The following is a 27247-nucleotide window of genomic DNA, read 5'->3' on the forward strand; positions in this document are numbered from 1 at the left end:
GTTAAAAATCTCTTCTTTTTTTAATTTGTGAAATAAAAATTTGAAAGTATGTACCGGATTTAAATGTTTTCTGGTTTGCATTTTTTTTTTTTTGGTAAAATGTTTGAAGCACACATATGACATATCTGGGGAGGCTCGTAAATTTAGAAAAAGACATTGGTCGTAAATAAGAAGGAAAAGTCATGAAGCCTCATCTAAATTTCATATGTTTGGCCGTTTGGGAAAGAAGTAATTAAAAAAAAAAAAATCAAAGAAAGAGACAAAGGAACACAGGGATTGGGGAGGGACCCACAACCGACAGTTATGGGAAGGAGAGCCCTTCCTGCTAATTCACGCGGGGCAATCTCTTTTTGCAATGTCGGTTAGATAATGTGATGATTTGTGAAATAAAAATTTGAAAGTGTACTAAATTTTTTTCGGTAAAATGTTTGAAGCACACATATTTGTAGAGGCTTGTAAGTAAATAAGAAGGAAAAGTAACGAAGCCTCACTAAAGTAAGTCTTTACCTCTCGTAGGGTGATTTTACGGTATACAAAATAAACATACAGAGGAATTTATCTTTATTTGTAGATACAAACACCCTCTCAGTCAATGTCTCTACTTTTATTGCAGGTCGGCGTCTGTAGATCACAACAACGCATGTGGAGAAGAAAGCAAGATTGCTTCAACAACTTTCTAAGCAGTATGGATCTCTGCGAAATAAGAATTTTTTTGTTTAGATAAAACATATTGAAAGTGGCTAATAAATAAATCTAGAGAAATATTATATTCCCTTTGATCCTTATTATAAGATGTTACTAAAAACAGTTAAAAGTATTAAATTTGTTATAAAATTCAAGTAATTTCTAATATTATCTTCATTAACTATACCAAATTTCAATATCATATTAATTTATACTCTTCTACAACCCTTATTAGATTTGGCTATATGGCTCAAAGTTTACTAAAATACCATAATACTTTCCATATGGTTAGCGTGCACCAACGAGACTACCACCCTATAGCATGTTGCCGACATTTTTAAAATGATTAAAAATATTCAAAATAATGTCTAAACCCAATGACTCAAGAAAAACCTCATTATCTTAGTTTTATTTTCTATTCTTGTTAATACTCTCTTAATAGTAATTATATCCTATAGCGGGCCTAATCCATTGCTAAATTGTTTTGGGTTAGAACCTACATACTCCGATAATCTCGGGCATTTCTTTTTAGGTTAAAGCTGCAATTTTACTCCTAAATTTGTCATATAAAGAGTTAATAAATATTAGCAAGACTTATCTTTAGATTTAAACAAAAAGGAATAAGGATAATAAATAGGGGGAATTGTAATATGATCGGATTTAATTATTATAAAGTTTGTTGACAATTAAAGAACATGTAATGACAAATTCTTATTGAGATTTTTTGATAATTAAATTCTATCTTTGAGATCTCATAATAATTCTTCCTAATAAATAAGGTTGAGGTGTTCTCTCATTGATATTTTTTCCAAAAATATTTCTATTTATTGTAGAGTTTTTACTAAGAAATAATTCCAATATACATGTTTAAAGAGAGTAATTTAGTAAAGTCTATTTGTTATAAATAACTAATTTAACTAAATTTTTTTATTAATTTTTAATTAATTATTTAAGTTTTATATTAAGAATTAGTATATATCACAATACTACTTTCAGTCTTAATTATAAAATCTTATTTATATAATATGAATAAAATCTCACAATTAAAACCGGAAGCAATAATACATTGGACTCAATCGGATTTCGTACTCATTGCGCTATGGTATTCATGGTGGGGCGAAATCTATAGTTAAAACACAATTTCAATAGTCTAAAGGTAAAATTTTTAACTATAATGTTCAAATAAAATTAAACCCAAACCATCTCATTAAATTAGATCCATATAATGCACAATAACAATGCTTTATTACCGAAACTAAATCTGCCAGCAAGACTTATGCCACTCTTGAAAAGCTGGGGTCAATGCGTCTCCCCTCGTTAGTCGAAATTTCCTTTTTGGATTAAGATAAAAATTTAGAGCCGTTTAGATTAAAAATATTTATAAAGATATTTTAAATAAGTTGAGATAAATTTTTTTTTATAATCATACGTCATAAATCATGACTAAAAAAACTGTTTATAAACTATTTTAAATGTCACTTAAAAGTTTTTACTTACAAGATTTGGATTTTGAATACTTGAAAGTTTTTTCTCTCACAGATTTATTTCTAAAGTTTAAAATCATGACATTTTTTTATCATAAACTATCATTAATAATACTCATCTGATCCTATTTATAAGGTAAAAAGAAACAATATTTTTTAGTATTATTTATAGGATATTGATAATTTTTTTTTGTATCAACGTATAATTTCATCATTTATTTATTATTGTATTAGTTTTATTTATATAAGATATAATACATATTAAATAGGAATAAAATTAAAAAATTAAAAAATTTTACTTTAATTTTTTTTTTACATAAAAAAAAATCGGTTCAGTCATATAACTGCCCATTAGTTGGCGTAGTTCAGCTCTACACGTCTGTATATATGTAACTTCTCTAATTATTACCGTGGGAATGTGGAAAAAGCTATTCAAAAAATCTAAATTTCCGAAGTGTTTGAATGAAAATCAAACTATGGTTTCAGAAATGATTTTAAAGTCTACGAGGTAAACATGTGAAATAATTTATTTTGATTTGCAGAAAAATACCTCAGAACTGTTTTTTAGGATATCTAAACACCCTTTCAAGTTGGCTCCCCTATCTCTTCCTCTGTCTCCCCTGTCTCTTCCTCTGTCTCCTTTAGCTGACACTTTTGCCTTTTTGGGATTCCAAAAGCATGTGAAAAAAATAAAGTGTCACGGATGATTCCATTTTCCCCTTTAAATTGACTGCTAGACTTGGTTTTAAATTTTAAATTTTTAAATAAATATAATTCATTTTACAAGCTTTAAATTACATTTGTTCTTAAATCTAATAATTTTTAATTTTGTCTTTAATAATTTTTTTCTTTTATCATATCCTCTCTCATAACAATCCTCATACATTATACTACCTCCTATCATATTTATAAAACCTCGTTTATAGACAACTGGTAGTATTTCATTCTTTTTTTCAATCATTACAAGATGACATATTTAAAAATAAAATATATTTCTAATCTAATTATTATTTTAACTAATTTTTTATTATTTACAAATTAATTATTTAAAGTTTATAATTAATATATCAATTTAGCTTCTACAAACACATCAAGCAATCCTCTTAACCAAGAAAGTAATAATATAATCAGATGTAAAGAGAATTTCACACATGCAGAAAATATAGCTTCACAATATTTCTCATAGCATGTGAAAATAAAAGATAAAGAATTAAAGAATTAAAGCTCATCCCGCTACTAAAGTCAGTATTTGCTTTTCAGTCAATGGCAGTAGAAAGTTGGGCAAAGAGAATGGAAAAAGGTTGGTTCTTTCGTCCTCCACATCTCTCCTTTTATTGCAGTTCGACTTCTGTAGATCAAAGCAGTGAGTGTGGACAAGAAAGTGAGATTGCTTCAACAACTGTCTAAGCAGTATGGATCTCTGCATAATAAGTTTTATATATCTGCACAAAAACTTCTCTTTATTTTACCCCGCTCGTTTTAATTTCATACCTTTGATTCATTTTCTTGTTTTCCTAATATGATTATATGTTGTTACAGATTGTTACTCTTTGGTCAAAACGAAAAGACTGAACCCTGCAATGGCACATGGTGCTAGAGGAGAATCTTCTTCCAGCTCTGATCCTTGTAATTCAACTCATAACTGGAAATATGATGTGTTCTTGAGTTTTAGAGGGAAAGACATTCGCTTGAAGTTTCTGGATCACTTAGATAAAGCTTTGGAAAGAAGTGGCATCAAAACGTTTAAGGATGATAAAGATCTTGAGAGAGGGGGAGTTATAAAACAAGATTTGTTTCAAGCAATCGAGGATTCTCTCTGTGCAGTTGTTGTTGTCTCTGAAAATTATGCAAAATCTACGTGGTGTTTAGAGGAGCTTCAAAAGATCCTTGAAGCTTCAAAAATATTGGATCGACGGGTTTTTCCCATATTCTATGATGTTGATCCAGCCGATGTAAGACACCAACGAAAACGCTTTCGGGAAGCCATGGATGAACATGAAGACAGATTCAGAGAGGACAATGTGAAAGTGCAGACTTGGAGAAGTGCATTGTGTGAAATTGCCAACTTGTCTGGTTGGGACACTAGGGGCAGGTAAGTTTTCTTTTACAATCGTTTAATCATATTTTCTATATTTATTTGAGGCACAGATTCGTTTTGGTTTAAATTGTGTATAATCATTTTAGGCAGAGATGATGATAACATGAAAGTAGCATCCATTATCGGCACAGATGATGGATTTGCATTGGGTGCTCATTATCGTCCAGATCAGATATGGACGGTCCATATTTGATTTTAATTTTATTTTTATTTTTTTAAAATAATTATTTTAATAGGTATAGGATAAAAAATAAAGATAATCTCTTAACTATCATTCTTTAAAAATATAATTTTTTTATTTTAAAATAATTATTTAAAAATATTAAATCTGAACCATCCAGATTAAATCTGGACGGTTCAGATTGCTCATTAGGTTATGAGCACCAAATGCGAACCCCACAGATGATAATCTTCCATTAATAATAAAGTATAGATTTCTCAAATTTCTTAAATTTACATCAAGTTTCACTTTACTCTCCTTAATAAAATTAATTTTAATCATTTGCTTGACAGAAAAAATTTTAGTCCTTTGAACTTAACACTAATAAAAAATATTAACTCAATCATTTTAAAATAATAACATAGTTTTGAAATGCTGGCATATTAATTTTTAATTTAAAATATCTAAATAATATTTAAAATAAAAATTTATTTTTATCAATCATTTTGCAATTTTATAATTATGAAATAAAAAAAATTTTCCTTACTTTTTATCGTGGAAAACATTATCTAATTAATCTTAAAATTTAAATTGAAAAGTTATAATTATTTTAAAGATTAGTGTTAACTTTTATACTAACTCTAATATCATAATTTAAAAAGCTACATAAAAATTAATAAGTTGTAATTTAAGATATTTTTAGATTAATAATTTTATGAAAATTTAAAAGTAAATCTTATAGAACTATGTTAGAAAATTTGATCACAGGAAATAATTATGTTTGAAGGCATCTTTAATTAGGTTTTATTATAAATATTTTTTAATTTACATATTTTAAATTAAAAATTAATATGTCAATATTTAAATGCTGAATCATCATTTTGAAACTGTTGAGTTAGCATTTTATGTTAACAAGGTTAACAGTATTAAATTTAATGGACAAAAAATACACATTTTAAACTTGTAATACTAAACTGAAACTTGAAATAAACTTAAAGAAGTAAATATATACTTTAAGCCTTTTGCCAATATATTTATTATGTTATACTTCAACAAACGTTGTATAATTGGTTCATTGAAGTATGGATTACTGATTGTGTTAATTTTAATTAATTTTTAATGTATTGATTATAAGTAATATTCGTTTACATGCATTTACGTTATATATAATAATTCTTTTATAGCTTACATACATGAGGATGAGAAAATTATGTTGAAGAACCTTGTTCAAAATTTACGTTTTTGGCCAAAAGCTCAAAATTTATTTTCAGGCACCATAAAAACTATAATTATATTGAACGAACAAAATAAACTAACTAACTTTCTTATCGTTATAAAAACTGGTGGCACTTTCATATCCCTTCCCCTATAGTTGTCACTCTGAAATTTAAATCTATTCATCAACAACATAATCAATTGCGTTTAGAACTGCTCATGAAATGGGATCGGGACAGGCTTGGGAACAGGGATGGACGTCCTATGTCTTGTGGGATTGAGATAGTATGGGACGTCCCATTTCTTTTCTTTTGTTTTTTTTTAACTATTGTAATTCTGGGGTTGAATATTTTTATGTTACAATGTTTGCTTTTTCGTTAAGCTTCTAAAGATGAAAGCATTATAAAAAATATTATACAGAAAGCTCAATTATATAATGTAATAAAGGTATAAAAACAATACGGCAAAAAAAACTGTAAAAAAAATTATATAATGACTTTATAAATTATTTTATTGAGAAAGAAGATTTTGTGGAGGTAACATTACAAGTTAAAAGTGAAAATCAAGACAAAAAATAATTATTATTAATAAGTGATTTGAATAATCTAATAATAATTATTAATAAATAATTTTTTGAAAAAAGGTTTTAGAATAGGATAGGACGAGTTGAACACCCCAATTGTGTTATTCCATGCCTAATATACAATTTTTTTTTCTTCCCCCTAAACACCTGTAATATTTATAGCAAAATTGGGCACCCAAATCCCTAATACCACGCTGCTAACATTTCAGTCCTTCAAAATTATAAATTTAATCAAACCCAACAATAATTATCAGTCATCGTTCTTAGTGTAATTTTTTCTATTGTTTATTTGAAATTTCTATAAGCATTTCCCCTAACTTTCAGTTATTTTTATGAGAAATATATTCTCTATAGTGAAATTCCCTGCAGCGCACTATTTAATTATCTTCTCGGTAATATATGAAGTTTCCTAATGATAAGTTTTCTTTTTCATTTGTTTTCTTTATGAAGATTTTTTTTTTGACTTTATATTAGAAGTCCCTTTATTTGTGAACAATATCATTTAAGTTTGTGAGGAGCGCTATTTCCATTGTGACAACAGAAAATTGGAAGGCATTCATTTTGATCTTTTAAGAGAAAAATCAAATTATTAAATGATGAATGGATGAACCGAATGACAGTGCACATTGATAATTAATACGTTGATGAATACAGACACAACAAAATTATGAATAATTCGATTGTCTTTTGGGTAAAATGATCACATTTCTAATTTTAATGAGCAGAACGATCAACTCTTAGATGCTCAAAAATTTACTGTTATATCAAAAAATGTATTGTAGCTTTAGTAAACAATATACGTGAAAAGTCACATTTATTATTATTTTAATTTATTGTGACTATATAACTCGTTAAACAATTTTGTATATATTTTTTTGGATAGGCCTGAAGCAGATCTTATAGAAAAAATAGTCACAGATGTACGGGCTTACATAATTCCTAAATTACCATCTCATGTTGACAATCTAGTTGGGATTGAGTCAAGAGCACGTGATATAATGTCTCTCTTGGAGATTGGGTTGGATGACAGACGTTTTGTAGGGATATGGGGTATGGGCGGGGTGGGTAAAACAACTCTTGCTAGAGTTGTTTTTAAAAACTATCCCACGAGTTTGAAGTGTGTTGCTTTCTTGAAAATGTTAGAGAAACATTCAAAAAGAAGGCAACGTCGTCTCTTTGCAAAAAAGCTTCTTTCTCATCTCCAAATAAAAGACAAGATGATGATGAATACGAAGGAATGAAGATGATAAGAAAGCTTCTCTGCAGTAAAAAGGTTCTTCTAGTCATTGATGATGTAGATAATGAGGATCAATTAACTAATTTGGCCGAAAGTCCAGATTGGTTTGGTAAAGGAAGCAGAATAATTTTTACAACAAGAGATAAGCACTTGCTCACCTCATGTGGAGTAGATGAGCAAAGAATATATGAGATGAAAACCATGAAGAAAGATGAATCTCTTGAACTCTTTTCAAACAAAGCATTCAACAAAGGCCATCCTCCTGATGAGGATTATTGAAGTTATCTAAATCTGTAGTTGAACATGCAGCTGGTCTTCCTTTGGCACTTAAAGTTTTGGGTTCTTTTCTTCACGGAAGAAAAAAATGAGTGGATAGATACTTTAGATAAATTAAAGAAAAGTTATATTGATAAAGATATTTATCAAGTACTTAAAATAAGTTATGATGGATTGGATGAGCAACAACAGGCAATATTTTTAGATATTGCTTGTTTATTCAAGGGTTGGCGGAAAAAAAAAGTGATTCGAATTTTGAAAAGTTGTGGTCTTAACCCAATCATTGAAATAGAGGTCTTGATTGAAAGAACTTTAGTAGTTGAAACAAAAGGCGGCAAATTAGAGATGCATGATTTACTTCAGGATTTGGGTAGGAATATAGTTAAGCAAGAATCTCCCAAGAATGTTGGCAAGCGTAGCAGGTTGTGGGAGTTTGAGGAAATTAAGGAAGTATTGGAAAATAACAAGGTGAGTGCCATATTTTCTAAATATCTCATTTTCTTGACATACATTTAATGTTTTTAATGTTCTTTATTTTCTTATCATTCTCATGTTATTTTTCTTGCAAATGACATTTTTTTAGGGATCTGACGCAATAGAAGCTATTTCTATGCAATTGCAAGGTTGGTTTCGGTACGGGCACGATAAAATAGAAGTACATCCTGAAGCTTTTTCAAAGATGAGTAACCTTAGGCTCTTCTTATGTACGACACGTAACAATCCGTTCATCTTCCCAAGTGAATGGAAATTTTTGGCTGGTGCATTAAAAGTTGTTTTTTGGCCATTTTCTCCTTTGGAAGCTCTTCCACTTGAAACTCAATTGAATGGACTTGTTGAAATGGATATGTCATTTAGCAAAATAAAACAACTTTGGAACAACAAACAGGTAAGATTGATGCTTCATGCATGATTGTTTATCTTAAAATTATATCTTTGTGTTCATGTTTTATTGATGTACTGCTTAGTTAGACTGACTCTACCATCTTTTGTTTGATTCTAGCGCATGACAAAGTTGAAATCTATCGTATTGGAAGACTCTATCAATTTGACTGAAACTCCAGACTTCTCAGGTGCTCCAAATTTAGAACATTTATGTCTTGGTGGATGCACATCTCTTGTCAAGGTTCATTCCTCCCTTGGACAATTGAAAAAGCTTGTTAAGGTGGACATGAATCATTGTTCAAACCTTGAAATCCTACCAGAAAAATTGGAAACAAATTCTTTGGTGAAGTTAAACCTTAGGGGGTGTGAAGAAGTTGCAAAGCTCCCGGAGTTTGGAGAAGGTATGAAAAAACTATCATATCTTAATGTGAATGCTACTTCTATAACTAGACTTCCTGAATCAATTGGATCCTTGACGGGTCTTGAATATTTAAATTTGAGCGGTTGTAAAATTGAAAATCTTGACAAGTTGTTGAAGACTCACATAAGTCACCAAATTTCCGGCTGGAATATAAGGTCCTTAACAGAGTTATATTTAAGCCAGTGTGGCTTAGATGATGGATCGATTCCTGATTTTGACAGTTTATCATTGCTCACTGTATTGGATCTAAGCTTTAATGATTTTGAGAATCTACCTGACTTGTCTAGTCTTTCTCGACTTGTCTTCCTTTCATTGAATTACTGCAAAAGGCTTAAGTCGTTGCCAAGGCTCCCACCGCGATTAATTCGATTACACGCCGCCGGTTGTGATTTAATGAAACCATTATCATCAGATCAACAATTATGGGATTTGGTTGCTTCACTTAACCATGAGGTATGCGTTTCTCTTCCTACAACCTCTAATGTGTATTTTTCCCCCTTAAAACTGCAATTACATAACATGACTAATTTTTTATTTCAGTGTCGTGGCCAAACTATCGATGATGATTGGGATGAAGATGGGCTGGAAGCTGTTCCTTCTGTGCTATATGAGGTACGTGTGTCTTATTTTTGTGTTTTTTTTTTTTTCACATATATGCTCCCTTCATGGGTAATTAATATTAATAACATATTATTTGATATGTTTGCAGGGAGTTAAATGGCCTTCCAGAGATTTCTGTGCAAGTCTTCCAGGATACAAAATACCATCATGGTTTCTAAAGAGAGAATATTGCCCTTTGGATAAGCGGAATAGGAAATATAAGATTGAAGTGGACATGCCTCCATATTTTCGTGACAGTGAATGGTGCGGAATTGTTGTGTGCTTCCGTATGTCAAGTTACAATGATGGTTCTTGGGACGTTGGTTGGAGTGTTAAAGCTGCAGAAGGTGATGATGATTATATACTCGAAGAGTGGGAGTGTGCTATTCCTTATCCCATTCGCGGAGAGCAGTGCATAATAATGGTGTTGGAATTAAATGAGGAAACATGTTGGCGGCACCTAAGAGCTCTTAACAATTCCCTTCACATTCTATTTTCTTTTGCATCACTTGATCAAGATTATTGGGAAGCAGAGGAATGTGGGTGGAGAGTGATACGTAAAGAAGAGATACAAGATTGGCGCCATCTAAATGGTTTCTTCAACCAAGCCAACCAACCCAAGCTTGCTTCTTCTGATGAGGTCAAGCTTCCGCTGAGAGCACTTGTAGAGTTCTTTTTGGGGGAGTGGTTTTTGACTCGCTGATTCAAGAACCAGAGAAAAATGGACGAGAATAGGTAACAATGACTCATCGTCTTCCTGCTCCTTCCATTCTAATATGATAGTTGTCACTCCAGGATATTTGTCTTTGTTTCAAAAAATTTTGTCATTTGATGAGGTTTTCAGAAAGAAACGGAATTTAATTAATTACATCATCATAAATGAAAACTGAGCGCTTGTTAACATGAATAAAGGCATTTAATGAAGTGATATACCATTGCATTTCGGTAAAATTTAAATCTTTTGTTATTTTCGTCAACACAAATCGAAAGTGACAATTCACCAGTAAAGAAAATCATTTTCTCTATAAAAAAGAATATGTCAAGCTCCATGTGCTTTACACGATGAGGTAGCAATGGATTTCATGAGAACAGTAACTAAATTGTAAGCGACATGCATGAATCATTCCTCTCATATACTTGTGGGAATGCAAACACAAGTGTCAATAACATAATCATATCACTTACCATAATAAACTAGAAAAAAGAGGACAATAAAAAGAACCAGATTTACGAAACAGAATGAAGCTTGGAAATTTTCAATTTGGCTGGAAACACCCTCCCCTATTTCCAATTTTGAAAGAGAATAGGATCCAAGTTCCATGCATAACTACAAATTTAAGTTAGTACATAAAAATATATGACTTGGCTAGACAAATTAGATAAATTGATTTAATATTGATCATATCAAATGGCAATAAAATATTTTGGTATATAACGTGTTGATGTATCACTTGCAAAGAAACAGAGTATTTAAAAATAAAGTGAAGTAAAAAGACACGCCTCAATGCAACAGAGTATTTAAAAATAAAGTGAAGTAAAAAGACACGCCTCAATGTGCATGAGCAATTTGTTCGCAAAATTAATTATGTGTTGATATTAAAACCCAAAAAAAAAGAAGAAAAATTCTATCATATGGATATGTTTATTTCAGGAAGAAGAAAAGAACAAATAAATAATAAACAGTTCAAGAAGAAGAGATAAGTAGCTCATAGTTAGACAAACATAAACATATGTTTGGCATGAATTATATTTTTATGATGAAATCAAATTACAATAAGAATATATAAATATATTTATGTATGTATGCATGCACATAAAATTGGTGGAAGCCATTTAGTTTACGATGAGTAATTAAGTGGCTCACCTATTGATTACTTGTTCTATTTGTTTATTGTGTATATAATATAATAGGAAGTATATCATAAATAAAATTCTATTCTTGATCACAGTGAAACAAAGGGATGTGGGTGGGGAGTGATGTGTAAAGAAGAGATACAAGAGTGGTGCCATCTCAATCATTTCAGCCAACTTCCTTCTCTTGATACTGACGACGTCAAGCTTCCTAGAAGAGTGCTTGGCAAGTTCGCTGAAGCAATTCATTTGTTTGACCAAGACGAGGACTTTTGACCTCAAAATCATTTATAAATTAATCGTTGAAAAGATGATTTTCAATTTCACATTCTAAAATATTTATGTAATTCGATATGTTGCCTAAATTTCTTGCAAACAACCAAAAGAATAAACAACTTTAGGGACAGTAATCAATCAAGAGAATTCTAGACATACTTAATTGGTGGAGGAAATTTTTCAAAATAATTAAGGGTTAAATCTAACAAAATATTTTTTTCAACAACATTCAAAATATTTTAAGATGTTGAATACACTAAATATTACTAAAAAATTAAGATTCTTAGTGATACTGAAAAAATAATTTAGGTTGTTGAATGAAAATTTTATGATGCTGAATGTATTTTAACCCAACAATTAATTTAATTTTCCTTGAAGAGATTTCAACACTTTTGCAGATGCATACGTTTGCTTAGACAACTTTTTTAATATATATATATATGCATATAGGGAAAAGAAAAAATAATAATAGATGAATAAAATACAAGCACTAGTTAATTAATACTACCTCAAATCCTTAATGTAAGATCTCATTTGACTTTTATTTTGGTCTTAAATATAAGACTTCAATCTACTTTGTCTATCATATTTATGCATTTTTTTCCTAAAATAATCCTTCTAATAATGGTAGTTAGTTATAGCCAACATATTTGATTAGTAAGGATATTTTAGGAAAGATAACCCTTATTTATTACAAATTACTAAGTTAACTTATTTTCTTAATCTCATCAAATTAGTCAACTAGCTTTTATATTTAGGACTGGAGGTAGTTCTTTGTTTACAAAAGTTAACAAAGAACTTACTACATCTAAATAGACAAAAAATCTAAAAAATGTTAGATTAATTTAACCAAAAGTAAATTCCTTAACCAATTCAAATAAGAGATTGAACTGTTCTTAGTAGATTACTTAAATTTCATCTGAACCACCAAAATAACCAATAAATGAAGGATTAATTGGTTAAGTAAGATTTGTAAGAAAAGTGAAGGAAGTTTAAAATTATCTATGCTGTTAAAACAAAAATTTGGCTAGGTCAATCATAATTATCTCCAACAAAAATATAGATTTCATTTGCATATGTCCACTAGCTAGTTCTGCGAAGCTAATTCATAATGACACGAACTAAAAAGACCGCTAATCATCATCATAATGAAGGGAATAATAATAATAAACTCAAGTTCTCCTCATCAAAATTATATCAACTGCGACAATCCACTGAGTATAGTATCTAATTCGTTTCACTCAGCTTTGACATATATATTTTAATTAATTTCACACCCACACACACACACACATTTTAATTACACAAGTGTTTCCACTCACTTTTCATATCACTCATCAATAACGTTATTAGATAGGCAGACTATACTTATCCTGAAGCATCGGTGATCAAATGACAATCCTCTATTATCCCTCCTACTATTCTGCTCATAATGTTTCAACTGGAAGATTAGATTGGCCACCAAGCTAACAATAATGGATCCCTCCTTCGTTGGTTCTGTCTATCACGGTTACTGCTGCTACTGACATTCCTTCTTCCATGGGTTCTACCATGGAAATTACCGTGTCTTAGAGGTGGCAGCTCAGGACAAGAGTTATGCTGAACCAACAAATTAAAGGAACAACACAATCAAAGTGATAAATATGGTTATCGCACCAGATACCTTCAAAAATTACGGAGTATGGAATTACAGTTAAAAAACAACAGGGGCATCACAATGACAAAAGTAAATAGTCATATCAGATTACGTGCATCAAATTAATACTCATCACAAGTTAAAAACTCAGTTATCAAATGGTTGAGAAAGATTAATTAAAATTAATATCAGAAGGACCAACCTCTGCTTGTGTTAACTTGTTGAAATCAATGATGGGATTGCCCGAGTCTTTAGATAGCACCCGTTACCCACATTTTAATCGTGGGCTTTTAGAATATTGACAAGTGACGCTAAGTTTGATGTGAAGACAGTTACCATTTCCTCTTAAATGTTGCCAACATGTTTTCTCATTGAAATCCAAAAGCATTAGGCAGAGGTGAGGCCGCCAGCTGTACATAAGTGAAATTTCATTCTCCCATTCCTTGCAAATATAATAATCTTCACGAGCTTTACAACTCCATGAAATGATAAGTTCATCATAGGTTGACCTGTCTTTTATCTCTAGGCATACAGCAAGTCCAGACCATTTACTTGCACGGAAATATGGAGGGACGTCCACCACTAATTCATATTTCGAAGTACCACTTTCATCTGAAGGAATAGTACCCCTATTTGGAAACCATGATGGTATCTCAGATTTTGGCATTATTGCAAGAAAATCTGCCTCAGGTGCATATCTCGACTGTAACAAAATTAATATAACTTTAATTGCCAGTAATTGCTTTAAAAATGGGAATGAAGAATACAAAGGAAGACATCACAAACATTTATACCTGAATCGACTGGAGCATTCTTTTCTCATAATTAGTTTGATAGCGATACGAAAACAAGGAATAAAAAATCATGTTATATGTATGTAGTTAAAAGAAAAGGATAAATAAATTGATATATTTATCAGTTATAGTTAAACATACCTCATGGTCAAGTGATGAAAGTAGATTCCACATTCCATCTAATGATAAAGGCTCCATTGAGTCACAACCAGTTGCATATAATTGAATTAACCTTGGTGGGAGTTTTGGCAGCAACTTAAGCCTCTCACAGTTTTTCAAATAAAGATGAAGTAGTTGAAAAAGATTTGAGAAGCAACCAATGGGTAAATTAGCAAAATCATTTCCTTCCAGGCGTAAAGTAATTAATGATGACAAACTACCTAAATCATCAGGAATTGATCCATCACTAATGCCACAGTAGCTCAAGTCTAACGTGGTTAATGATGTTGGATTAAAGCTAGACATTTGAAGAACAAGTTTTCGGGGGCCTCTTAGATTCAAATCTCTAAGACCAGACAAGAATCCAAGTGATTCTGGAAGTTTGGTTATAGCAGTTTTCCTTGCATCAAGCACTGTTAATTTTTTCATACATTCCCCAAATTGTGGAAGAGTTGAAAGTTTATCACACCAACTAATATCTAACTTTATCAAAGAGTTCGTGTCCAATGTTTTTGGAACGATTTGAAGATGGTACAACACAAGTTCACTTCAACAAGCTTTTTCAACTCTCCAAGTGAATGATGAACCGTAATGAGAGATAAGAACCCTTCAAGATTCAATTTTTCGAGGTTCGGAACTTCTGAGAAGTCTGGGGTTTCAACCAAATGTTTGGAATTGCTTAGATCAATAAACTTCAACTTCTTCATAAGCTGATCAAATGAATAAAAATGTAGGAGAATTAGTCTCACAAAACAATTGTATCGGTATCAATACAAATATGCAAGAAAACAATGACGTATGAAGTGTTTCACCTGCATGCCATCATAAAGTTTTATTTTGCTGAAAGGCATTTGAATGTGGATTTCACGAGAACAGTGAATAAATTGTAAGCAACATGAATCATTCCTCTCATATACCTGCGGCAAACACAGGTGTCAATAACATAATCATATTACTTACCATAATAAACTAGAAAAAAGAGGACAACGAAAAGAACCAATAAATAAAAAGAACCAGAGTTATGAAATAGATTGAAGCTTGGAAACCTTCAATTTAGCTGAAAACTCCCTCCCCTGTTTCCAATTTTGAAAGAGAATAGTATCCAAGTTCCATGCAAAATTACAAGTTTAAGTTAGTACATAAAACTATACGACTTGGCTAAACAAATTAGGTAAATTGATTTAATATTGATGATATCAAATGGGAATAGAATATTTTGGTATATCACATATTGACGTATCACTTGCAAAGAAACAGAGCATTTAAAACTAAAGTGAAATAAAAAGACACGCCTCCTTGTGCGTGAGCAATTTGTTCGCAAATTTAGCTGTGTTTATACTAAAACCAAAAAAAACAAAAAAAAGTCTATCATAGGGATAGGATTATCTCAAGAAGCAGAAAAGAACAAATAAATAATAAATAGTTCAAGAAGAAGAGATAAGTAGTTCATAGTTAGGCAAACATAAACATATGTTTGGCATGAGTTATACTTTTATGATGAAATCAAATTGCAATAAGAATATATAAATATATTTATGCAGGCTTGCACGCACGCACATGAAATTGGTGGAAGCCATTTGGTTTACGATGAGCAATTAAGTGGCTCATCTATTGGTTACTTATTCTATTTGTTTTTTTGTGTATATAACATAATAGGAAATTTATTATAAATAAAATTTTAGTTTCTCTGAAAAAATAATTGAAATTTAATTGGAAAATATGAGAGAAATTTGGAATATGATAATGTGAAAAAATTAAGGAAAAATGACAAATAAAGACCCTTGAATTACCAAAATTACAAGAAAGTCACCTGAATAAGTCAAATTACTAAGAGGGACTTGGTCTCAAATTGCAATTAGCAAATCACACCTAAAAGACTAAAACACCCTTCAGTTACTCAAATTCAATAACGAAAGCAGACACTGGCAAGAGACCTCTTCTTTCCTTCTTCTCATTGGACTTTCTCTCCCTCTCTTCTTCTTTCTCTTTCTTCCTTGGGTCGAAGCGGCGTCTTCGTTGGGTCTCCTCCATGGCGAATCGTCTCGTGAGAGGCGAAGAGGGCTTTCGCAACTCCTTGCATAGGATATTGGAGGGTGGAGACAGGAAGGTGGTCGGTGATAGAGGAATGGAAGACTGGGGACAGTTTTCTGCAATTCTGAAACAGGGAGTAATTGCGATCTTTTTGTTGAATAATGGCGGTCAACCTTATGGATCGTTTTCTCTGTTAGCACAGAAGAAGAAGGATGAGTTCTCTAAGCTGTTGATAGAAGCTACAGGGTTCGTTGGTTTGAATATTTTAAAGATTTTGAAGATGGTCTGGGTGAATACTGTCTTTCTTTTGTTTACTTGTATCTGGGAATCGATAATCTCCTCATTTGATTTAGAGTTGCTGGTTGCTGTCAAAACCCCTATGATTTTTTGTTATTTGACTTACTATTGTTGTAACTTTACTTAGTAGTGTTGTAACTACAGATTGGTTAGTTTGATCACAGCAACATGGCATGACAATATGAAAAATGTTGGTATTTTGTTTATAGGTAGAGTAATGTTAACATTTAGTATTTATAATTGTAAATGGTATCAATGTAGATCCATTTAATGTTCTAAAATTCATGGCTGACCTCCTCACTGACTTATAATTTCATTTACCACAGTTGTTATTTGGCTTTCCACTCTTGTCAATTAATTTTCATAACTTGTCGTTCGCCTTACTCAACTTGTCATAAATTCTGTTATCTGCTAAAGAAATATGAAAATTCTGTCATTTGAAAAGAGAAAATTAAATTTTTATAAATTGTTTATCATAAGTTGTTATTCATCTTACTAAACTTGTCATTCGTCTTACTCAACTTGTCATTCGCCAAAGAAATTTGGAAATAAATGAAGTTATAATTTGATATACTTAACTTGTCATATATTATACTTAAGTTGTGATTTTCTAAAGTCAAAAACAATCATCTTGTGATGATAGAAATGCAATGATAAAAACATAGAATTTGTTACATTACGTCCATGTTGGTGGACATTCTGAAGCAAGTGATGAAGGGGGAGTTAAATATATTGGAGGGAGTATAATGATCACTATTGTTATAATTTTGCTTGCTAGTGTTGTTAATGCAGACTTTTAACTATTATGACAATAATGCAGTGATAGAAACACATGACAATCTGATAATGATGGTCTTTTTATATTGTGTAGAGGAATGTTAATATTTTTTGTTAATCAGTTCTATATTGTAATAATGTAGAGCTATTTAATATTGTCTACTTAAGTAAAAATGTGGTGACAGAAATGCAGTGACAGAAACACAAAAATTCTATCATTTACTTTACTGAACTCGTCATCTACTAAAGAAATCTGGAAATTCTGTCATTTGAACAGAGAAAATTAAATTTGGATGAAATGCTTATTAGAAGTTGTCATTTGCCTTACTAAAATTGTTATTTGCCTAACTAAACTTGTCATAAATTGTTTATTAGAACTTGTCATCTGCTAAATAAAACTAAAATTGTCATTCGCCAAGGAATTGTGCAAATTGTCATTTTAACTCAGAATCTTAAATTTTTATGAGTTGCTTATCAGAAGTTGTCATACATCTTGCTAAACGTTCTTGGCAAATGACAAGTTGAGTAAGATGAATGACAAGTTTAGTAAGGTGAATGACAACTTCTGATAAGCAATTCATAAAAATTTAATTTTCTCTTTTCAAATGACAGGATTTTCATATTTCTTTAGCAGATGATAAGTTCTGATAAGTAATTTATGACAAGTTGAGTAAGGCGAATGACAAGTTATGAAAATAAATTGACAAGAGTGGAAAACCAAATAACAACTGTGGTAAGTGAAATTATAAGTCAATGAGAAGGTTTGTCATGAATTCAGAACATTAAATGGATCTATATTGATACCATTAACAACTATAACTACTAAATGTTAACATTGCTCTGTCCATAAACAAAATACTAACATTTTCATATTATCATGTGATGTTGCTGTGATCAAACTAAACAATCTGTAGCTACAACACTACTAAGTAAAATTACAACAATAGTAAGTTAAATAACAAAAAACCAAAGGTGTTTTGACAACAACTAGTTTTTACAAGATTCAGTTACAAGTGTATCTCAAACTAATTATAACATCCTCCAACTAACATTTTCCATCATTAACTTCACGTTTCATTCTCTTCCACCATATAACCCAGTGACCACACTACAACTCACCAAGATGATGCCACGCCAATCATGAAGTATATATACCTGTAGTGTCTTAGGTAGCTTGAGTCTCATCCTCTCCAATATTGATTATGTATACCATCTCCAGAATACTATTGCTATTAACTTGAATCTGATTACTTCTGCTAACCACCATTAACGATGGGTCACCATATTTTTTGTAATAGGAATCGATGGGAATGGCCACAACCTTAATCATATTGATAAATGCATAGGTGGGAGATGAATGTTTTTGAGAGGGAGAGGAATAGAAGGAAGAAGAGAGAGAGGGAGATGAAGAGGGAGAAAAGGACGAAGACGGAGAAAAAGAGAAGAAGGAAAGAAAAAGAGATGGGGTGATGGAAGAAAGAGAAGAAGGGCATTTCTGTCTTTTTAGCCTGATTTCATAATTACAATTTGAGACCAGGTCCTTCTTAGTAATTTAGCTTATTCAGGTGATCTTCTTGTAATTTTGGTAATTCAGGGGTCTCTATTTGTCATTTTCCCAAAAATTAAAATGAAGAAGCAATAATTTGAGCCTTTTTAAATCATTTAATTTATTAAATATAATAATCCCATTTTATCCGATGAATTCGCAATTTTAATGTTATTAACATTAGTTAAAATATTAAATATTAGATACGATTCATAAATCATGGGTTACATATTCTCCTTCTAATTAATCCGTATTATTACTCTATTGTTTGAAGTTGGTTACAGCAAAGCACGGAGGCAAAAGAAAATATTATATATAAAGTTTAGCTTTTAAATCTTTCTTCCAATAACTGCTGGTATCCCAACCCGATAATTTGCCAAGTTGCAACAAAGCATCTCTCCATCTTTGAACCTTGTCTTTGCTTTTTTTGAACTTTCTTCATGTTTTGCTAAAGCTTTTCCATAACTTCCTTCTTGATATCTTGCATTAGAAGGATTTAAATCAAAGATTGGAAACACCTGTTGGCCCAAATTATTTTTACATTTAATAATCTCTTGAATTTCATCCAAACACCAAGTAGAATTTGCATATGATTTTTAGGAAGAACGACTATGGCAGAAAGAGAATTTTCAGTTGCCTGAAAAAAGTTGTTATATAACTTCCCCTCTCATTTCTTTTCCTTCGTTATCTATAAAAACTCTAAGGATGTGAAGGAAATAGTGGGGAGAAGAAGAGAAGGGAAATTTTAATAATTTGATTGAAAAAATTGAAAAAGTAAGATTAAAAGCTTTTAATTAATTTTTCTTACTCTTCTATTTTACTTATTCTTTTTATTAAAATTTTATAACCTCATTTTTCTAATTTTTTAAATCAAACTCATTAAAATTTTTCCTCATATTTCCTATCATCGGTTTTCCTCTTACCAAATATGGGGTTATGCCACTTCTAAATAAACGAGCGTGTAATATATATATTCCACTAACAACCACCCCTTCATCTTATTATTAAACTCTTCCGGTCTTTAATATAAAATTTATTTAATTAATCTGATTAAATTAAGAAAATTATGTAAGTTATTTAATTATAAAAAAATATGGTATTTTTTTCTCTAAAACACTATAATCATCTTTCTTAATATTATTTTTTCTTTTCCTACTTGATTATGGTTGAGAGAGTATCAATAATGATAATTTAAAAAAAATATTAAATATGATAAATAAGTCTTATATTTAGAACAAAGATTAGCCTAACAATTATGTCAAGTCTTATATTTAGGATTAAGATTAACTCAACAATTATGTTTTTGATTAAGGATAGGAGGAATAAATATTTTTGCTTTTTATTTTTTTAATTTTCTCTCCACGGCTTCCCTTTTCCTAGCTCCACTTTCTCTTCCCAGCTCTTAATTAAAACCTTAACATTTGGGATATTGGGAAAGGTCAGGTCACTGCCAAATCTTCCACCTCTGCTAAACCCGTTAGATCATGCAATGGGTTGTGATTTATTTGTGTGTATATCTTTAAACTATGCATCCTCCCTAGTCCCACCACTCCTAATTCTAACACACCCTTTAAGAGAAATAAGTTTTCCTTGTCATAACTTATAAATCACTTGACAGGATATTGATTAAGTTTTTCAATTACTATGTATACATTTAAAGTGATTAACTATAAAAGAAAATGTAATGCAAATTTGAAAATTTTCTATGTTAATATGAGCGAGTGAAATCAAAAATGTATTTCATCTTCAAATAATTTGAATAATTTAACTATAGTTTCTTGGTTCTAATGAAATGATAAGGAAGTAATAATATAGTAAAATAAAACTCAAAATGTTAAGGAGTAATAATGGTCAGCAAAAAATAAAAAAGAAAAAATGACAGAAAAATGATTGTCCAATTAAAAAATTTCTAAATAATCATCTGAATAAGGAAAATTCCATTTCAGTCAAACACGACCTAATAGGAATATACTTGTAATTTGATAGAATGATTATATTGTCCTTATGAATTAGAAAACCAATTGTAAAAAATGGCTCTTCTTTATTTTTCTGTAGATAACTAAGTCTTTTCCTCTTAATTTTCCATCAACGAAGCTCACTAAATACAACCTATTTATCTATGTCTTCACATTAATTCAATCTAATCATTTTTATAAATCGAGCTTATATCAAGATATATTTATCTAAACATTCACAATCTTATTATCCGTTAATTTAACCTTATTTTATGGTAAACTTTTACAATTTTATTAATTTACTGACTCATGAACTAGATTAGAAGTGGATTTTGTTTAATTTAATTTAGGAAAAGTAATATTCGTTGTGAAACGTGAGAACCAAGGAGGAGGATGAAGAAGAGAATAATGGAGCTCGAAAACCTTCAATAATTTAGATTAATTAACCCTCGTCCACCTGAAGACAACTATCCTGTTTTGACGTTTAAAGAAGATACCGCCTGAGAAGAAGAAATTGCTAGTCAATAATAAAGAAAAGTCATGAAGCCATGCTAAAGTAGGCCTTTGCCTTTCACTTTACAACTACACAAAGCCAAATAGAAAAGAAAGTTAAATAAAGAAAATAGGTTTTGGTGGTTCTTTCGTCCACATCCCTTCACATCAAAGCGGTGAGCTTCGAGGAGAAAGCAGAAGACCGTTTCAACAACTTTCGTAACAGTATATATTAATAATTGTATAATGAGCTTTATGTGATTATTTTACCCACTAGTTTTAATTTCATACCTCTAATTCCTTTTCTTTGTTTTCCTGGGCTATCAGTTATATGATTATTTTGTTGCAGATGACGCTTTGGACAAAGATGAATTTTTTTATATCAAATATAACATTTTTCCTCTTGACTTCTGACCTCAAAATCATTTATAAATTAATTATTGAAAGACTGTGTTCAATAACAAATGATTTAAAAGTTAATTATCGAAGGACTATGTTCAATAACACATTCTAAAAAAAAATTATGTCATTCGAAGTATAGCTTAAATTTCATGCGAACACCCAAAAGAATATGCAACATATAGGAAAGTAACTAATCAACAGAATTCATTACATACTTAATTGGTTGAGGAAATTTTCCAAATTCTAGGAAGAAAAAAAAATTTCCCTCGGCATTCGCTATCTTAAATCACTCCTATTTTTTGGTCAAATAATTAAGGGTTAAAATGTATATAGCAAAATGTTATTAAAAAAAATGTATACAGCAAAATATTGTTTTCAATAACGTTTAATATTCTAAACTAAATTGTGGATTATCCGGTGCTCTAAAATATATTTCAACAGTATTCAGTATTCTAAAATATTTTTTTGTGTAATTTTGTCCTTAAAGATTTTTCTTGTGAGTAATGAGCACCCTAAATTTAAGATTTTTCAACTCCGCGCATGAAATGACAAGTTTATCACCGGTTGACCGGTCTTTTATTTCTAGCTAGGCATTCAGCAAGTCCGGACCATTTACTTGCACGAAAGTACAAAGTGATAGAAATGTTTTATATGAAATTAATAATATTTTCAAGATTTAGTTAGGATTAGTATTTTTTTTAAAATTTGGTTTAAATTTTTATAATGAATTTTTCCTTTCCTCTCGTTTTTTGTTTAGATACATATAAATCATACATATACATTTAAACCATTGGTCACTTATTTATTGTTTTGATAGGATACGATTATTATTCGAAAATTCTGCTAAACCTTTATCCTGACTTTCAGTTACTTTCAAGAAAAATATATTCACCATAATATATTCCTTTATGCCATATAATCTCCCAAGGACGCTAAATGCCATTATTGCAGGTTTTTGACCTCTTGCTTTGTCGGTCCCAATGCTGATTTTCAACAACATGATCATCTATATTACTTACCATAATAAACTTCAGAAAGGGGGAAAATAAAAGGAACCCAGTTATGAAATAAAACCATGCAGGATCTAAAATAATATACAATGAACAAAATTAATTATAAATAAGGATGACAAAGGATGTTAAATTTATGATATTGATGACTTTGGTATTTTTTTCAAAAAAAAACAAAAAAAGACGTTTCACAGCCAAAATACTCCTTTGCATCAACAGCTGAATTTGGATGTGTCATTTGGTCGTAACTTTTTTGTGCGACTTGTAAACCCCTTTTAGAGAAAAAAGTTCGTTAATAAATTAATTTAAAGAACTCTGAATTGTGCAAAATAAAATTTCTTATCTTTTTCCTCCCCTTTAACGGGGAAGCATGCATGCCATGCATTATCTTTACAATGAGCTTCAGTACATAATCACATGCGAAACGGAGCTCCAATATCCGAAAATCTTATCCAAATTTCATGTATTTAGGAATAAGGTTTTTTTTTTCACTAATACTTAATATTTTAAAGTAATTTTTAGCGTAATTTTACTTTGGAAATATTTTCAGATTAATTTTTTTTATCACTTATTTTCCTTTTCCACATCTTTAGTATCAATTTTCCATATTTTTTGTACTGAGTTTTTTAATTTTTTCATTTGTCATCTTGAAACTTTTTTAGACTTATCTTTCATATTTTCAACTATAATATTTAATTGTTTTCATTGCTTAGTAAAGACTTCCCAATTTTTCAATAGTCATCTTAAATTTTTTCAATATTTATCTTCCATATTTTCAATGCAAAAATAATTAAAAATTATGATTAAAAACATAGAAGATATGTTTAGAAAATATTTAAGATGATGACCAAAAATTAAAAAACTTAATTCTTAAAAATACTATAAAATAGAAGTCTAGTATTAGAAATATGAGAAAAATGTGGTAAAAATTAATTAAAAAGTACTTTAAAAGTAAAATTGCACCAAAAATATTATTTTAAGGTGTTGAGTGCTACTAAAAGAAACTCAACGGTGTTAGATGTATTTTTACTTATTGAATTTTTGGGAAGTTAACGGTAAAGTTAAAATTGCTGTTTTGGAAATATAATTAAAATTAATAATAAATAAATAAAAATAGATTCTATTCTATATTCATATTCATTTATATAGGGTTAAGGTGTAATTTTGATCTTGATTTTATTTCTTAGGTATAACTTTACCTCTGATCTTTTTAGTGATGCAATTTTAATCCTGATCTTTTTTTTTTTGCACCCAAAGATTAGGGATAAGATTGTACTTTAAAAAAAAAGATCTGCACCAAAGATCAGGGTCAAAATTGCACCAAAGATTAGGGATAAAATTGCATCCAAAAAAAATATTAGAGACGAAATTGCACTTAAAAAAATAAGATCAAGGGCAAAATTGCACCATTGAAAGACCAGGAGCAAAATTGCATCTGAGAAATAAAATCAGGATTAAAATTGCATCTTAACGCATTTATATATTTTATATTTAGATATTTTTATTCCAGTATCTTGAAGTTTTTTTTAAATGTGTTCAGTACCTTGAAGTATTTTTTAGTGCATCTAGCATTCTAAAATATTTTTTTGGGTGCATCCAGCACCAAGGCAAAAAAAAAAAAATTCGGAGTGCTAGATGCATCTGAAAAATACTTTAGAATATTTAATGTATCACAAAATATTTTAGGATGTTGAATGCACCTAAGAAAGTACTTCGGCGTGTTGGATGCAACTTAACCCAATATAATTTAAGGACAAAATCAAACCACAAAATATTTTATGATACTGAAGAAAAATGCTTTCGGCTACTATAATTAATATATCAATTTAGCAATTTTTTCCCACGAACACACAGAATCAATCCTCTTAATCAAGTCTTTAGCCTACTGCGTGGAGCGAACGCTATGCTTTTTGGAATATTGTGAAGGGTTTAAGTCCACTGAAATGGGTTGTGATCTTTCATTTTCCATTTTTTATTTTTTGCCATCAAGAATATGCTTTCATATTGATTTTTTTTATTGATTTATGCGTGCGTGAATTATACTGTATAATCTTCCCGGTCCTAATTATAAAACACCTTTTAAAAAGAGATAAATAGTCTTTTCTTTATCATAAATCACTATAGGATATTAATTAGATTCTGTCAATATGTTACCCCGAATTAGAGCTATTAATTACGAAAAAGAATGTAATAAATTTTAAAAAAATTTCTTTAGACACGAGTAAAATAGAAAATTTATTTTATTTTTAAATAATTTTAATGACTTATAGTTACCTTTTATTCATCTTAGAAATGTTCAGAGGCAACTTATAATGGTAATGGAAAATGATCAGAGAAGTATTTCCTCCTGTTCCCATACAAAATATAAGTTATTTTCAACCATTTTCTAATAACTTCAGAAGATCAGTGGTTAACTCATTAAATTTACTATATATTAAAAAATTCAACTTTATCTTTATTCAAATTTATTTCACCTTTGTTTTCTCTCTTTCTCGATATTACCATCAATAATTTTTCTTTGCTTTTCGGATAAATATTTTTGAGAGCTCTTCCTCAGAAGAAACCTTACGATTGTTCCCATTTTTGCCTTAGAAAAAATAATGAATTTCAATTTTCACACAAGGAAATAAGCAGTAATATAATATCTCTGAAATTGGAATCCTCGTTTCTCTCTCCAACATCTTATAAAGTCCAAGTAAATTTGTTTATAAAAAAACACCCTTTTTTGGTTATATCGGTTAGATGATGTGGTGATGCTTTGTGAACTAAAAATTTAAAATTTGGCCAAAAAAGTTAAAAATATATACCAGATTTAACTGGTTGCTTCTTCTTTATTTTGTTTTTGGGAAAATGTTTGAAGCACCAGTATTTGTATAGGCTTGTAAATTAAACGAGAACATTGCTCGTAAAAAAAGAAGGAAAAATCATGAAGCCACACTAAAGCAAGTATTTGCTTTTAACTCAATGGAAAAAGCAGGTTAGGAAAAGAGAAAGGAAAAAGGTTAATTGGTTCTTTATTCGCCCACATCTCTCGTTTTATGGTAGCTTGGGGTCTTCAGATCGTAGCAGTGAGTGTCCAGAAGCAAGCAAGCTCAATAACTTCAATAACTTTCGTAACAGTACAGTATCGATCTCTGCACAATGACTTTTATGGATCTGCACAAAAGCCTCTCTCTGCTTTCCTCTATTTCTAATTTCATACATCTGATTCCTTTTCTTGTTTTCCTGCGTTATTACTGATATGATTATGTTGTTGCAGATTACTCTTTGGCCAAAACGAAAAGATTGGACCCCTGCAATGGCATATACTGTCGGAGGAGAATCTTCTTCCAGTTCTGATCCTTTTAATTCAACTCCTAACTGGAAATATCATGTTTTCTTGAGTTTTGCAGGAAAAGACACTCGCTTGAAGTTTACAGATCACTTGGATGAAGCTTTCAATAGAAGTGGGATCAAAACTTTCAGAGATGATGTAGATCTTGAGAGAGGGGGAGACATAAAACAAGATCTGTTTCAAGCAATCCAGGATTCTCTCTGTGCAGTAGTTGTTATCTCCGAAGATTATGGAAATTCTACATGGTGTTTGGATGAACTTCAAAAGATCCTTGAATCCCGAAAAACATTGAATCGACAGGTTTTTCCAGTCTTCTATGATGTTGATCCAGCCGATGTAAGACACCAACGAAACAGTTTTGGGAAATCCTTGGCTGCATATGAAAAGAAGTTCATAGAAGATGGGACCAAAGTGCAGAATTGGAAAGATGCTTTGTGTGAAATTGGCAACTTGTCTGGTTGGGACACCAGGGGCAAGTAAGTTATTTTTTTTTTAACAATCTTTTAGTCATATTTTCCATATTTATTTACATTTTATATTTTCCCCCTATGATCTTTTTAATTTTGGTTTAAATAGTTTATCAGGATTTTTATTGTCTTCCTTTTCCTTTCCTCGAGCTTGTTTGCCAGCCTCGGAATAATTACATGCAATATAATGTCTCGTGGATAATAATTCATTTATAGCTTATTTTATGTTTTTATATATTATCATGAGAAAATTATTACCATGAAACAATTATATTGAAGAACTTCTATCTGAGTCAAGAAAAAAAAAAAAATCTTTGACCTGACCCAAAATTTATTTTTAAGGTTCCTGGATTTGGTGGCACTTTTATATCCCTTCACCTAGCAGTTGTCACTCTGCAATTTAAACTTACTCATCAACAAAATACCAATCAAACTTTTATTTCTTTTTAAATCTTTTAACGGCGTAATCAATTGTGTTCCATACCTAATATAAAAACTCTTTTTTTTTTCGTTCCTTTTTTATTATAACTAACAATCATAATATATCACTCGCCCTTCGTTGTGAATTTTCTATTATTTA

At 30.3% G+C, this 27247-nt stretch overlaps 1 protein-coding gene across 1 annotated transcript in view; it reads left to right on the top strand.

Annotated features, from left to right (window-relative positions):
* Positions 1-646: 646 nt before the first annotated feature.
* The window catches only part of LOC114735203 (TMV resistance protein N-like), a gene marked incomplete at its 3' end in the record, with an annotated part of 28172 nt that continues 1571 nt past the window's right edge, over positions 647-27247 (top strand). The window contains exons 1-4 of the mRNA XM_028922879.1: positions 647-683; positions 3708-4260; positions 7108-7309; positions 7387-7678. Of these exons, the coding sequence (XP_028778712.1) occupies positions 3749-4260; positions 7108-7309; positions 7387-7678 (1006 nt within the window). The remainder of the gene's footprint in view (positions 684-3707; positions 4261-7107; positions 7310-7386; positions 7679-27247) is intronic.

This window comes from Neltuma alba, unplaced genomic scaffold, assembly GCF_004799145.2.
Source record: "Neltuma alba isolate B1F8T4 unplaced genomic scaffold, ASM479914v2 tig00013182_pilon, whole genome shotgun sequence".
Classification (NCBI taxonomy): Eukaryota; Viridiplantae; Streptophyta; class Magnoliopsida; order Fabales; family Fabaceae; genus Neltuma; species Neltuma alba.